This window comes from Sarcophilus harrisii, chromosome 3 (assembly GCF_902635505.1).
Source record: "Sarcophilus harrisii chromosome 3, mSarHar1.11, whole genome shotgun sequence".
Classification (NCBI taxonomy): domain Eukaryota; kingdom Metazoa; phylum Chordata; class Mammalia; order Dasyuromorphia; family Dasyuridae; genus Sarcophilus; species Sarcophilus harrisii.
This window is the reverse complement of record NC_045428.1, coordinates 378,066,767-378,083,078: the sequence shown is the minus strand read 5'-3', so window position 1 is coordinate 378,083,078 and position 16,312 is coordinate 378,066,767. Positions and strand designations below refer to the sequence as shown.

General features: G+C 30.8%; 1 protein-coding gene across 4 annotated transcripts in view; it reads left to right on the top strand.

The window, feature by feature from the left end:
• GLS (glutaminase) overlaps positions 1 to 16,312 on the top strand; it is a 76,320-nt gene that overhangs the window by 44,818 nt on the left and 15,190 nt on the right. For 2 of the 4 annotated variants that reach the window (XM_031960296.1, XM_031960299.1), the window contains 5 exons: positions 49 to 115; positions 612 to 662; positions 2,454 to 2,630; positions 3,501 to 3,632; positions 5,547 to 5,639. In XM_031960296.1, coding sequence (XP_031816156.1) covers positions 49 to 115; positions 612 to 662; positions 2,454 to 2,630; positions 3,501 to 3,632; positions 5,547 to 5,639 — 520 coding nt within the window. Of the gene's footprint in view, positions 1 to 48; positions 116 to 611; positions 663 to 2,453; positions 2,631 to 3,500; positions 3,633 to 5,546; positions 5,640 to 6,714; positions 9,430 to 16,312 lie in introns of those variants that run through there. The other 2 variants (XM_031960297.1, XM_031960298.1) reach the window with 2 other exon arrangements.

Sequence of the window (16,312 nt, the reverse complement as noted above, 5' to 3'; positions counted from 1 at the left end):
AGAATTACTGTGCTTTATTCTCTAGATTGAATCTATTTTGTTTTCCAGGTTTCAATCTGAACGGGAAAGTGGAGATCGGAATTTTGCAATAGGATATTACTTAAAGGAGAAAAAGGTTTAAAGTTTTTTTTTTTTTTTAAGTACAAATTATGCTTTTATGTTCTTGTTTTGTCTCAGCATAGATTAGTTTTTTAGCCCTTGAAAAATTATTATTCCAACTCAGCACTTGGAATTTTAAGGTGCATAACATACTTAATATGGCAAATATAGTTTTAAAAGTTATATTTCACTAATCTTTTAAAAAACGATGTGATTAGTCACATTTTAAACATTTACTTGTGATTAATAATCTTTCCTAATTCCTTCTAAATTATCTTCACTTTTCATTGCTGTAATATGCCTGTAGTACTATAAAGTTTTGTGGATTAAATACTAATACTTTTTCAGTTGTGATCCAAAATGTTTCCATCATTATGTTACAAACAGCATCTGGAAATGGATATCAAATACTGTGACTTAAACAATACATTGCCTTCTTTTTACTTATTTTTCTTCTTTGTCAAACTAAATAATTGCTTAAATATCTTTATTTGACTTTCTTCTTTTTTTAGTGTTTTCCAGAAGGCACAGACATGGTTGGGATATTAGACTTCTACTTCCAGGTGATTTGCTATGATTTCACTATACAAAATATGTTTGCCATTCTACCTCAAGTCATAGAATGTTGTTGTTTCAGAAAAGATGACTTAAGCTAATGTATATATGCAAATTTTCCATTAGCTTCCATTATAAATGTAAAAGCATCGTCCCCAATAAATACTTTTAATAAGCACTTTAAGTCTTTTTAAAATAAACATTTTGCCCAAAGGCAAAAGGATTTGTAGCCTTTTATTATACTTCAGAATTGAATAAGCATTTAAAAATTGTAAAAGTAAGGAAAAATAATTTTCTGTTAAAGCATTGTTGCTTTGAAGTATCAAAGTATCTACGTATCTTCGATCCATAATTTCATCGGTATAGGGATTCCAACATAGGTAACAGCAGCTCCATATTTTATGTTCCTTAAGCTACAAATTTCATTATCTGAAGGCCAAACTTCTTAGGAAGTTTTCTTAGCATGCCAATAACGCATTGGAGCTGTCAGATCCTTATAAAAGAGGTGTACAAATCAAAGATTTATTGATAATATATATCATAATCTTGCAACCCATGCATTCAGTTGCACAGCCCACAGTTTAAGAAGCTTTAAGGTAGATGAGCTAAGAGGGATCAAGTTGGGGAAAATTAAGTCCTTTTTATTCTTTGTAATTCTCAGATATGTCCTAAATATCTTGACAAATACTTGTTTCATTGAAGGAGTAAGTTTCTAGTTTCATATGTCAAATAGGCATTTTCTTCTAACTTAACTCTAGTTCTGATATATTTCTTAACTTTTAAAATATAGCATGCTTCAATTTCTCTATTATTGAAATAAAAATAAATTCTTTACATTGAGTATTCCTATTTAAGTAACAAAGTGTTTGAATGAATGAAAAGATAGTTATTCAGTGTTCATTATGTGTCAAACATATCCTATTCTAATGAGGGAAAACACATTGGGAAGGGGAGTGATCAGGGAAGTATAATTTAGTTTTAAAAGTTACAGAGTTCATGAGTTATAGCCATAGAGGAAGGAGTAGAGTGATAAAAGTAGTGGCAGAATTCATTTGATAATGGTTCCAAAATGAGGCCTAGGGGAAGAAGGAGTTCAACTAAGTATGTGTCCAGTAGAGTTGGCAAGAAAACATCAGGGTAGTTTGTGTAGGGCCCTTTCAGGCACTTAGCAGGCAGGCAAACGAGCTTTGGAATAACTTGTATAAGAAGGATGACTAGGGAGAAGAATTCCGTTAATTTAGGGAACCATCAAATAAGGAAACCCCCTTTTCCAATTAGGCAGTCTAGTGTGTGTCTGAACTGAGGTGAAACTTGAAACAAGTCTTCTACACCATGAAGCCTCACTGTGTAACTCATTTATGTTGTAAATTTGAGGACTGTGTTTCTAGTGCTAAGTTTGCTGCTTGGGTGACAAATCATTTCATTTATCAGGATTTTATTCATTATTTAATTACTTTTAAATAAAGCGAGGTTTATGAGATGTCACCTAATAGAACCATATTATCCCCCAGAAAGAGAGTTCTCAAATGTCCATAAAATAAAAATCCAGATAACCCAACCTCGGAGTTAGCTTAAAATTTCTTAAAGGGGGCAGCTAGGTGATGCAGTAAATAAGAGACCTGACTTCAAATCTGGCCTCAGACACTTAATAATAACTAGCTGTATGACCCTGGACAAATCGTTTAACCCCAGTTGTCTCAGCAAAAATAAAATAAATGAAAATAAATGAAAAAAAAAAAAAAGAAAAAATTCTAAGAGGAAATTAGAATTTACATTTTCAAAATTCTTTATTCTTGTAGTTGTGTTCCATTGAAGTGACTTGTGAATCAGCCAGTGTGATGGCTTCTACATTAGCTAATGGTGGTTTCTGTCCAATCACTGGTGAAAGAGTACTGAGTCCAGAAGCAGTTCGAAATACACTAAGTCTGATGCATTCTTGTGGCATGTATGACTTCTCAGGTCAATTTGCTTTCCATGTAAGTAATTACATGTTTATTTTCTCTAGCAAGAAACTAGTCTGGACTGATTTTTAAGATATGTTCTGAAAACATTTATACTTTACATTTACACTGTATACATATACACTGTATGAGAGTCTTAAAAGGTTTATTACAGTATTAAGTAACACAGCTAAACGTTATCTTGACTGCTCTTAAAAATTCTAGAACTAGTTTATAGAAATATTTCATATCTATTTGTATTTTCAAGGTCAATAGAGAACATATTTATAGTTGTTAATATTTAGCACTAGAGTTATTAATGCTTCAAGAATTACTAAAATTTAAAAATAATAAATCTTTGTTTTAGTCAACTTGTAGCATACATGATTTTAAAACCTGTTATTATTTAGGTTCTTTTACATTATTTTGCACTTGTAAGTATTGAAAGTTATGTGGCTTCTTTAAGAAAACAATCCTTTATGTTTCAAGTTTTATTTGTGTTGGAGGAGGGAGGAGGGAAGAAATCTTTTATTTTACCTTCTTCCCCCTACCCCCATGGTCATATATTCTTAGACACTTAATTGCCTATTAATTTATGTAGTTGGTTATTTTGAAGAGGAAAGTGAATTTGAATAGAACATCTCTCCTTTTTCATATTTGTATGTCATATAGCAAGCATGGAGGGACAGGTAATTTTTAAAAATTATGAATCATCATCACACATTTCCAAGTCCTAGGTCATAGTGGCATAATAGATTGAGTTCTAGACTTAGAAAGAAGAAAAGAATTGTTTCTGTCAGTTTAATAGACTTGTTAACCTTCAATTGACTATATAAAAATTAGCTTTTGTTATTTTTTTATCATGGTAACTTAAATGACATTTTTTTTTTTTTAATGCTTTTGCAGGTTGGTCTCCCTGCAAAATCTGGAGTTGCTGGGGGCATTCTTTTAGTTGTTCCTAATGTTATGGGAATGATGTGCTGGTCTCCTCCATTAGATAAGATGGGCAACAGTGTTAAGGGAATTCACTTCTGTCATGTAAGTAAAATTTTTTAATGATAGTAACCAGAGAGTCCTTACTTTAAGAAATAATAACATCAGATCAAAGTTGTTAGAAATTAATACACTTTTTTTTGCCTATGGCTAATAGACTCTTTTCCCTAATTGACGGTTGATAACCAAGACAAATAAAAAGAGAGCATCTAGTTGCCATTAATGAGTTCCACTGTCCTGAATGAGTTGGAATCATCACTGGGACCACATGAGCCATATAAGACACTGAAGAACTAGCAGAGTGATTCCTGAGCCATTATTGGTGATTGAAAACTCATGTAGTATAGGAGAGGTATACCACAGAATTGGAGAAAGGAACATTGTCCCAGTTTCCAGATAGGTTAAGATAATGGAAATCTGCAAACTTGATTTTGGTTTCTGATCAGAAAAAAATCTGAACATTAGACAGTAAATCTTTATATTAGTGAATATCTGTAGTCAAAAAAAGCAGCTTCAATAAAAAAGTCTTCTTTTGACAGGTTATTAAATTGATAGATCCAAAGGTGGTGTAGATAAAATTTATCTAGGTTTTTATCCAAGCATTTGTCAAAGCCTGGTGCTATTTGTGGGAAAGATGAAGAGGTGTAAGCAGATTTATTAACCCTTTTCTCTCAAAACCTCTTTGATAGTCTGGTGAAATCTATGGACCCCTGTTCAGGATAATGTTTTTAAATGCCTAGAATAAAATAGAAAAGATTACAAAGGAAACCAGTTATGTTGAAATACAACATTAAACAAAAAACAAGTTCATGGACCCCAGCTTAATATAATGTTATAGAGTGTATAGTATAATTAGAACTGGTTGAATAGCCAGGTACAGAATAATAATTGTTAATAGCATTATGTTAATGTGGAAATGTAGTATTTAGTATGGTATCCCAGGAGTCTTGCTTGCTTGGTATTATAATATTTTAATACATTTTTCAAGTGTACAGGTGATCTAAGTCCAATCTAAGTAGAATAACACAATGGTTAAGTTGAGATTCAGAAAACTATGTAAAGATTCTGAATAGGTTAGAGCTTTGAGCTGAATGCTTAATGAAATTTAATAGATCTAAATTTTAAAATTTATATTTAGTTTAATAAAAATAATTCCCAATTACAAGCTGAATGAGGCATAGCTGTGTTGAAGTTTGAAAAGAATGCAGGGATGAGGGAATAAGGATTAGTACACTTAAAATACAATATGTGTCAACAGTATGGTAGAGCAGGCAAGAAAACTAATGCATTAGTCTGGAGTAAGGGGGACCTAGTATAAATAAGAACTATGGAAATATAGCTTTCTACTATATCCTTCCTTGATCAGAGCTTCCTTTTCTAGAGGATTGTGTTCAATTTGTGAAACTATTTTCAGGAAGGACATCAGTGAGTAAAGGTGGAAAATGTATTGGAAAAAAAAGTACTTAGCATGGTGAGGAGGACCTCAAATTCATGTCATAAGAGAGTCTGTTGAAAGAATTGGGGATTTAGACAGAACTTTTCCAGGTGTTTAGAGATCTTCTGTATAAAAGAAGCTCCAAGTGATTGGCTCCAGAGGGCATAACTAGGAAGAGTAGATAGTAGTTTTTCAACTTTTCAGAATGCTATTTGAGGTCTTTATTGGCAGAGATACTGGAGTAGTTTGTCATTTCCTTCTCCTGTTCATGTGACAGATGAGGAAACTGAGGCAAATAGAGATAAGTGTTTGAGTCTCAATTTGTACTTGGATTCTTCTGGTATCAGAGTTGGCAGTGTCTTAGCTGCACTCAGGCACAGAATTTTTAAAAAGTTAAATTTAGGTTTGATGAAAAGATAAAAGTAAAACTGACTTCATTTTCTAAAAATGTATTTTGTATTGGGAATATTCATGATGAATCATTAAAAATAACGAATTTCTTATAGCATCTCTTTAATTTGCAGGATCTTGTTTCTTTGTGCAATTTCCATAACTATGATAATTTGAGACACTTTGCAAAAAAACTTGATCCTCGAAGAGAAGGTGGTGATCAGAGGGTAAGCTAAAACTTTTATTTATATTACACTGTAACTTTTTGTAGTAAAAATAAAAAATGAGATCTACCTTTCATTGATAATGTCAGTATTTAATATAGATTTTTAGTTCAGTTTTCAATAATTATGAATGAGTCTAAATTATCGGAAGCTTTTGTGGAAATTATCTTGATTTCACATATATATATATATACACAATGAGCATTTTCCTTTGTGTTTTTAAAAACTGGAGTAACTTAATAAGTTTTCTGTCTTCTGTACTAGTTACTGAATATGAGATTTGGGATTAATTCTTTGTAGAGATGTAGATAGATATTGGTAGTACTGCAAACAAATATGCCTTGTTCTCAATGATTGTTAGTTTAAAAAGCAAGTTCTGCTTTGAAATGAACCTTTTCTCCTGACTAGAATGTTGGTGGATATGTTAAAAAAGAAGAAGCTATAGGGTTAGTAGTAGAGGTTACCAAGTTGAGAAAGAAAATTTCCTAGTTCATGGTAAGTTACAATATTTTTTATTAAAATAAAAAAAAAAAAACACCTTTTAATTATGTGTGCATTTTCAACCAGTAGCCTCAGTTGGAAGTTGTGTTTTTATTTTATCAGTGGGTAAGGTTTTTGAAGTATTAGCAATGCTTATCATTCCCTTGTTTTTAGATTAGCTTCAATGAGAGGCAAATTTGCATGAATATTTAAAAATATTGGACTGGTTATTGGGGTGGTGTTGAGTTTTCATGAAAAATGGCATAGTAGAAATTTGAATCTTTCTATAACTAGAAAAAGATCTGGTAAATGCTTTATGTTCTTGCTGTTCTCCCTTGGAATAATAAGTGATAATAGCTAATATTTATAGGAGTACTGCAAGGCTTACAAAGCACTTTATATAAATTCTGTTATTTATAACTTTCTTTTTTGATTAGTTTTATTTAAGTACATAAGAATAATGCAAGACAAGATAGAACCTTCCATAAGAGGTATCCTAAATTATATGAAATACAATATTAGGTGTTGTTATTGGTGGTGGTGGTGGGTGTACGCTAATGGATTTTAATAACATTCATTGAAAAATACCATTTTATAGCTTGGACCTTTCTTCACTCAAGTGCACTAATAAAATTATGTATGTTGCTTGAACAACTAGCATGCCTTTGGACCCTTGGATTATGAAAGTCTTCAACAAGAACTTGCTCTAAAAGATACAGTATGGAAAAAAGTGTCACCTGAGGCAAATGAGGACATCTCCACAACTGTAGTGTATAGAATGGAAAGTCTGGGAGAGAAAAGCTAAACGAAATGGGATTTCTAGTGTCAGAATTTTCTTTATTGAGCTCATAATGTCTTTTGTTTTATGCATACTCTTATTATTTATTTGTTTTTTTTCCCTCAACTTTTGACGCAATTCATGGACTTATCCCTTGTGTAAAACTATCAGAAATCAAAAAATAGGTTCATTGTCCTTTTAAAGACTGCAAAATAGGCATTAAAGGAAATTTACTTTAAAGAAAACTATAGAAAGGAAATATATTATTTGGTTTAAAAATTTCCTCTAAAAGTATTTTTGTTAACAGTATTAAAGATACATTGTCATATTGGAAAAATAGAAATTCTTAATTTCAAATCTCTTATTAAACCTTTAATTTTCAGTTCTATAAACTGACATGGTGATAATATTATCACTTTCTAAGCCAAATCCAATGGACAAAATAATTGTAATTGTTACTATTAAAAAGTTAAAGTGATAGTCAGATTTATTTCAATATTAATCATTGACACCATACCAGAATAGTTCCAAAATACAAAGTAACTTCAAGTTAAGTTCAGAAATATTTTGTAGCACTTTTTAGTATTTTTTTTTTTTTTATTACTTTAAATATTAGCAATTTTTTGAGGTCTGGTAGTGAATATATTAAGTACATTTTCTTTGTAACTCCAGCGTTGTAAATGATGAAATTACAGTGGGTGAGGAGTAACTTGTATTATTCCTAAATATTCCAGCCAAAATAACTTAAGGAATAAAATTAATGCTCAAATTGCTAGTAAACTAGAAGGAACAAAAGCATTTCTTAGGAGAAATTGTTTCTGATTATTGGCAATTTTCATGTTCCAACTTAATTTTTTCTAGGGGATAATTGCATAAAAAAAATTTCTTTTTCTTTAATTTTTCATGAAGGTTCCCTCCCCACCTCTCCTCACATACAATAAGGTTGGAACACATCCATTAACTTTAAAAGAGGTTTTATTTTAACTGTTTAAGTGTAGCGACATAGGAATGGACTGAAGAACTTGTTGGAATTTAATACTACATCAAGACATTTACTTTTATATTCTAAGTTCTTGAGGTTAGATGTCTAGTAACTTAAAATGTGTATTGAGAATAACATGTCCAGTTGATTACTTTGTATTTTTAAAAATTGGTAACTATGTTAACTCAAAACTTTTGACAAATGATATTTTGAAATTAGACAGAACCTATTCACAATTCTTCCTTCATTTTACCTGCTCACTTCACCTAAGTTCCATCATAAGCCAGTTCCTTATTCTTCTCTAAAGCTATAATCATTTCCTTTGAGAGGGGTAGAGCATGTAGACTTTGTAATTGTAGATTATACATGTCAAGGTAAAGATTACTAAAGGATAATAAGACATAAAAGAAAGGTTAGTTGTTTTGATTGTAATGACTATCCAAGATGAAGAGATGTTGTTAAGGACAAGACAGTATGGCAATACCAGGTCAACCTTGAAGCCAAGAAGACTTTGGTTTGATATCTGCCTCAAATGCATACTGGCTTTTTGACCTTATTAATAAGCAAGTCACTTAACCCTCAGTTCTAAGTTATTTTTTTCTGAGTCATGTGGTTACTTAAAATCATGTCATACATTTAAATTTTAAAGTAAGGTCGCTCTTTTGGAGAGCATTTTCACCACTGTAACCTTAAACCTGATTCAGACTCTTAATAATCCTCATATAACTTGCCATTGAAAGTTTGACCAGGTTGAATGCCCAAAGCAGTAAATATGAAGAAGGGTTCTCTGCTCTTAATGTTCCCATTCAAATCCTTCTACTATTCATTTTGTCATAGGTTTTATTTTTTTAGAGTTGACATTTAATAAAGTTTAATTTTGTTACTAAAACTGGAAATAGTTATGAAAATATTATAAAAAGGAAATGTATTTTCATGTATTGGTATATATTTATAATCACAAATTGTTTATTTGTAGAATTTTCCTGTCTTTGTAAAACTTAAATTTTCATTTAGAAGTAAAATAACCACGTTTACTCCAATAAGTTTATAGAACAAGATCTAAAAGTAATTAAGAAAATATTCCTTCAATAAAGAAAAAAAGCAATTGAAATGAGAGGAAAGATACTTTGTGAATAGGACCCAAAACATTTATATTTAAAATAAAATAAAACAAAAACACAACACTTTGCCTAAGACCTTAAAGGCTTTATCTTGCATTATTCAGTATTACCTAATACTTTTTTTTTCCCAAGATAATGCCTATGATTGTTGGGTTTCATTTGTTTCATACAGTTACTGATTCTTGATATTCAAGCATTTTAGGAGTTAGAATATGTTTTTTTCTTTGTTTGGGATCATTGACATTTCGTTTGAAATGTACATTTCTTTAAATATTTTGTTTTTCAGCATAAATGTTGTGCATTTTGCTTGAGTATTTAGATTTAAAACATTTGTCTTATAGTTTCTTCTTTCATTGCTTTTGTATATTTAATGTACCTTTTGTTTCCAGCATGCATATTTTTGTATTGTTTAATAAATTTATTTTAAGCTGATTTTATTGTTTTGAAAGTGTTTTTGGTGAAAACAACTCCAACTATTTATACAAATCATGTTGGAGATTTTTAATTTAGAAAAAATTTAACTGCTATAAAAATACCATCAAACGTGTTAAATATTTTTACTTATAAGACTGGTTATGAAGAAAAACTGGAAATACTTAAAGGTGCATCAGTTGCTTTTTTCCTTTTTAACTGTGCAGTGGGGTATGGGGAATGGTTTATTTGTTTGTTTTTGGTTTGTTTCATTTTGTTTTGTTTTTTTATTGTTTGTACCAGAAGCATTTAAATAAAGATTTTTTCTTTGAGGTTTTTTTTTTTTTTTCCCATTCAGCACTAATTCCCTCCTCTACCTAAAAAACAACAATCATTCCTTGAGAAGTAAACATTCAATTAAGTTACTTTCAGCTTTCTGAGAAGACTATTATTCTCACATAATCCTAGATTTGTATTTATGATTACATAACCCTGAATTTATTCATTTATAATCTTACAGAATAGGGAAAATCTGTTGCTTTATTCATTGAAGAATGAGTTTAGATTCTTGTATCTGACACACTGTACTACAGAAGCATAATATTAAGCCCTGTGCATGAGAATTTTATTTTTGGAATTAACTCATTTTGATAGTTTCACAGTATGTGAATTTAAAAGCTTTCCCTTAACAACAAGTTAACATTTTATGGGTTTTAAAATTGTTTTATGAAATTTTCACCTTGTACTATTTTTGTTCTCCCTTAAATTAAAGATCATCTTCAGAAGGTCTGCCCAAGGCCATCATCTATAGGATTTTTATATATGGAATGTATGAATAGGTTAAGGAACACCTAGATTATATCAGGATACCAATATTTAAATTAACAGGGTACAAGAACATTACAGTTTAAAAATAAATTGGTTTAAATAGTGCACATCCTTGACTAAACACAATTTTATTTTTAATAACTCATTTTACTTCACCAGTCAGTTGTATATTGATTTGTTTTACCTTCTTGATGTGCTTGGAAACCTTCAAGTATTTTTGAATAACATTTTTTGTTTCTTCTCAGAGAAATGAATTTATTTGCTATTTGTGCATCCCTTACTATATCTGAGTATCCTTAATCCTTTATCAGCCATTTTCAGTATTTTCAAAAATTTCCATTTATAATAAAACTTAAGTTGGCAAAACTTTGTTGAAGAGAGCATAACTTGAAATTTGGTATACTAGCTTTACAATAGACTATTTTGCACTATCATTTAGATCAAGTTTCCAATGTAATTGAAGTCACTTTACCTAAAAACGATGTAAATTTTGTTTACACATACAATTAGAAACCATATCAAGAAGTTTTTGTGTCATTTGTTTCTTTATTACTTGTTTGCAAGACAGTAAAAATGTTCATTTCTTCTGTTATAGAAAAATAGAAGATTCTTTTGTTTTGCCAATTAGGTGATTACTGTGAATTCTGTATTGCAAAATATATCAACTTGAAGAAATAAGATTTTGTTGTCAGTTTCTCTCCCCCCTCCCCGGGGGCAATTGGGGTTAAGTGACTTACCCAGGGTCACACAGCTAGGAAGTGTTAAAAGTGTTTGAGATCAAATTTGAACTCAGGCCTTCCTGACTAAAGGGGCTGGTGCCACCTAGCTGCCCCGTTGTCACATCTTTATAAACCATTGTCAAGGTTTGTATTATTAATTTAAAAAACTGATATTTTTCAGGACTATTGTTTTGCCAAATTTTTAGTTTATATTATTTCATGAGCAAAGGGGCAACTTTTTCCCATATACTATATCTTGAATAAAAACTTCCTGATGTGCTATGATCCATTCAAATGTACATGATCTAAGTGACACTTGTCTATATTTTAGATTGTTCATTATACTTTGCATATAAATTATCATACACTATCAGTATACTAAAGGGAATCAGCGTCTTTCAAAATTAAATCTTTAATAACTGTGCTTCATATAAAAATTGCATAAATGACACCTGCATTGTATATAGTGGGTGAATCTAAAGGACAGTATGAAAAGAAAAAGTCTGATTTTTTTTTTTACATACCATATCAATATTTTCAATAATTAAAAATGGCTATAAACTTGTCAGCTCAACTTGGAAATTTAAGAAGATTTGGTTTTCATTTATGCCCCCAGCCAGCCAATTATAATAATTTTTGTTCTAAAGTGAGTCAGTTTATGGCAACATTTCTATGCTGCTGTTTATTTTTAGAATCACAGAAATTTGAACTAGAGACTTGAACCCACCAAAAGTCTATAGTTACTTGATTATAGTAAAAATTAACCAGTTAAACAAAAACAAAATTGAAAACACTTAACAGGTTTAATAAATTGCTTTATTTTGTTTTTATGTGTTTTCTTAAAGATTATTTTCCATTAAAAAGGAGGCACATTGGAAAGAAACCAATTTAAAGGCAAATCAATTGTGGTGTGTGATCAACTGTTGAGATTACTAAATTAGTTTTTTCCACAATTGTAAAAGTTAATTTTTCATTAATTATGGAAGCAATCACATAATTTATAGTGGTTCCAAAAGTGAAGTATCAATTTGAGCCTTTGATAATGTGTTTTGGGACATTATGACTCAAAAAATAAATGTTACACCAACAGTTTTAAAAATAATCATTTTGAAGTTGGGAGAAGGTACACAAAAGATAGTAACTAAGGAAATGAATAAATAAAAGATTCTCACAAATTGAAAAAAAAAATGTTTTCTAAGTTTATTTTATTTATCAAGCTCTCCAAAAATCTCTGCCACATTGCTAGGGTTCTCTTATTCTTTTATTAGAATTGCTTGGTTTCAAAATAGTGATATTAACAGTTAATATTTAACAAATGTTTTAATGTTTTTTTTTTTTTTTAATTCTCATTTATCCTTTTAAGTTTGATAAATCACAAGCTTAACATGTTTTAAAATGCTGGTGTACACTAAAATTTAATAAATTGAGTCTATCTGAAAGCTTATGGAAATTAGTATTCAGTTAAAAAAATGCTCTTAGTAACATACTAAAATTGGAGTTGTCACAAAGACTATGCAAATTTAAAGTTTCATTATAGAATTAATACTAAAATCATTAATATTTAGCCCCTCCTTGACCTTTTATTCTGGGAATTATTGCAAATGCTCTTGTTCTGATTTTAGTGTGATCTGCTTGAAGTGTTTTGCATATAATATCATTTATTAATTATGTATTTTTGACTAAAATAAAATTGGTCTTCTATTTTGAGTATCCCCATTGTATACAATGGTAATAAGGGGCAGTTAGTGCAATGGATATAGCATGCTAGCACTGGAAACCGGAGGACCTGAGTTCACGTGTGATCTCAGCCATTTAATTAGCTGGGTAGCCTCAGATGAGTCACTTCACTCTGCCTCCTCACCCCAAAATGATCTTAAGTTTAAATGAATTTTGGTTCAAGCTTTTAGAGTAGTTTTATTCTTACATGTTCTCATATAACACTGTCTTAATTCAGAATATCTTACCTTTATTATTTTTACATGTGAAATTTAGAATTTGGGAACAAACTATTAAATTAAATAGCTTACCCACCAAAAGTTTTCCCTTTGTGTTTTTATTTTAAAAACCCATAAATTTAAGATAATCTTTTCCATAACATCTGTATTGTTAAAAATACACTTAATGTTAATAAAGACAAACGGTTCTTTTCTAACTTTTCATTAAAACTTCCTGATATGGTCTTGGGTACATTTGGATTTGGCCATGTGTCCAAGTCTATATGCACTTGACTGTATTTTAAATAAAGGAATGAAATAAGTGGTTTGCTATTGTTGATTATAATTAGTATTAATTAGAGGTGAACTGAAATAAAAATATAAAGTATTTCAATTAATGTATACCCTACATGTTTTCTGCAACATCAAAATGTAAGACAACTAAAATAACAATTTTTAGTTAAACTAATTTTATTAAACTCCTTTATTGGTGTAAAGACTCTTTTTGTTCTTCCAAGCTGTTTGGTGGAAAGATAAAATTGACTTTTCACTTAATTGTTTGGAAAATTGTTCTTTTGGAGAGAAGTAGCATCTTCCATCCAATAATATGGCATATTACATGAAGGAAAATGGCAAAGGTGACAGGGTTGTATAAACTCCTTAATGTTTTAATTTTAGCTCTTTAAAGTAGCTAATTTTGTACTGCCATGTTTTTAATTCATTTCCATGAGCAGCATATATATATAATACTGACATTTCTTTTTCTATCCTAATTTTCCCATTTCCCCAACCCCCTACTCTTTTCTTCCCTACCCATTGACTTGGCTTTTCAGTTTAGTGTTTCATTTTTTATGTATATGGATATAATTTGTCGTTATGCAGAGTTATAGAAGCAGCTATTATGGATGAAATTTTATTTATATGTCCTATATTTTTACTTAACAAATCAAATGCTAGTTTTATTTAATACCTCATTAGTTAAGATTAAAGATAAATTGCCCTAATGATCTTTAAAACTTGAATCAGTACTAAGCTTAATTAGTTTTGAAAGCTTTAGTTTATTCTTTAAAGTCCATTGACCTTGGGGCAACTAGATGGCACAGTTGAGAGCCCTGAGTCAAGGATTTGAGTTGAAATTCCGGCTCAGCCACTAGCTATATGACTAACCAAGTCACTTAACTCTGATTGCCTCCCTAAAAAAAATTCTATTAACCTTAACACAAATTTTATGTGATCTTATATAATCTTACATTTCTGTAGTTTCAAAGTGGAAGAGGGTTTTACAAATTGTTTGTTTTTAAGCCATTATTGTGGGTTTTGGAACCCTCATAATAGATTGTCTAGCACTGAGAAGAATTTATCTAAACATAAGTATTCTTTTTCCGCTCTCTATCATAGCCCCTTTATTTGGTGGAAAGTTATCCATAAAGATTTCTCTATTCCTTACTATTATTATTTCTGGGTTTTAATTAACTATACAGCAAGGTGGATGTGCTGAAAATACTAATTAAAGCCACTAGAGAATCAAGACATTAATCATAGTTTTCAAATATAATTGACAATTCCACAATACATTTCCTCTATGCCTAGTACAAAATATTGAATAGATTCAATTGAACTTAAGTATTCATTCCCTCCTCTAGGTGAAATGGATGTCTTCCTATAAGAAATTGTCATTATCTATTTTCTGTGACATTGATGACATTCCTGTATAAAATGAATTGTCTCTAAAGGACAGTTTTATACACACACACACACACACACACATTTATAGAAACAAGTTTGTTAAGTAATATCAAACTATTAAATCTTGGGACCTGTAATTTGTGCTTAGGTCAAATGGTAGCTGATAATCTTTTTCTTGATAGGGATTGTTTAATTTAGTTTAATAGGGAGTGCTTTCCTAGTGATAAACTGGCAAAGGACACTGTAGGAATCCACAGGAGATTGCACTGCTGCACTGCAATTATGTGTTCCCATTTCCCTGATGCTACATGTGTGACCTTGTTATGTCACAACCTCCCTGAGCTGCACTTGTCAAATCCGTGATAGGAAAGTGTTGAAGTAGACAACAAATGAGGTTTGTTCTAGCTCTAGGTCTATAATCTTTTTTTTGTCATGACTGGAGTCATGATTTTTAGGGATCTATAGTTAGAGAAGATCTGGAAAATCAGGTAAAGTCTTTCACATGACTCAGTAAAGTGCACTTAAATGAATAGGGCTAAACTGGGCAGATTCTTTAGTTTATTCCTTGTGGCAACAAATACTGATTGCAGATGTACCCTTACTTATCCCTTTGCTCTATGCAAGGATAACATTAATAGACCTTCCAAGAATGTTCTATGGGCACAGTTTAGGAAGGATAGGGAATGGGTAGAGGCATAATCTTAAGGTATGTAGGAACTACAGTAATCCTCACTTAGGTTTCTAAACCAAGTTTTTTTAAAGTAGGATTTTCTTTGCTTTTTTTTAAGTTAAAAATTTCTATTCCTACATGAGTTCATATCTTAAAAGTCATCATCCTTTGATGAGGTTATTTATTCATTGATGGCTAATCCATCCTCTCGCTGCCAAGCAGCTATTGGTGGTACTACTTTGGTGACTTAGGAGAGCTCAAGGTCATTAGAACCTGTTACAGATGGTTCCTTGCTACACAACACTAAGAAACATCAGAGGAGGGCTGACACTTGCTGAATGTCTATCTGTATACTGACCATAAAGACAATTTTAAGGGCAATTGCTTAGTACCTGAATTAATCTTTCCCTCAGTAAAAATGAGAATTTTAAAGGACTTTAGTTTAGAAGGAATTCTGATTTTTGTAGGCATTCTATCTGCACAGCTTAAAACCATTTAATATATCTGTAAGCCTTATTCATGTAAAGCCACTTGAAAAACACCAGGGTTGGGAAGGAGAGACATCACTCAGTAGCCAATTGCCTAGTGAAAAACCTCTGAAGGCAACTTGCTAGGACCTGCGCTTAAGTTTTTTTACTGTTTGTCTAACACCAGACTGGTACCCATAGCGTTTAAGAAAGCCTAAAGTAGCTTGTACACCATGTTGAGAAATCAAAGTACAAATTGAAGGAGGAAAAACACTACAAATATGGTTATCTTTTCTACTTTTCCCTCTCTCCTCTCCCATTTGTTGGATGAGGTTTACCATTTAAATTCTATAAACCATGACACATCTCTCCATAGAACTAAAAATAAGTTTGTGTTTTTATTACCTTATAATCTACCTATACTGTGTGTGCCTTGCAAAACATCTCTAGCTATTAAAAATGCAGTTGCAAAAATTAATGTATAATCCTATAGAAAAAAGGGAAAAGTGACTATCTTTTAAAGAGAATGAATGCAGTGTATATGAGGAAGTACTAGGATTGAAACTCACGGAATGAGATTTTTTAAATAAGTACTTGGAA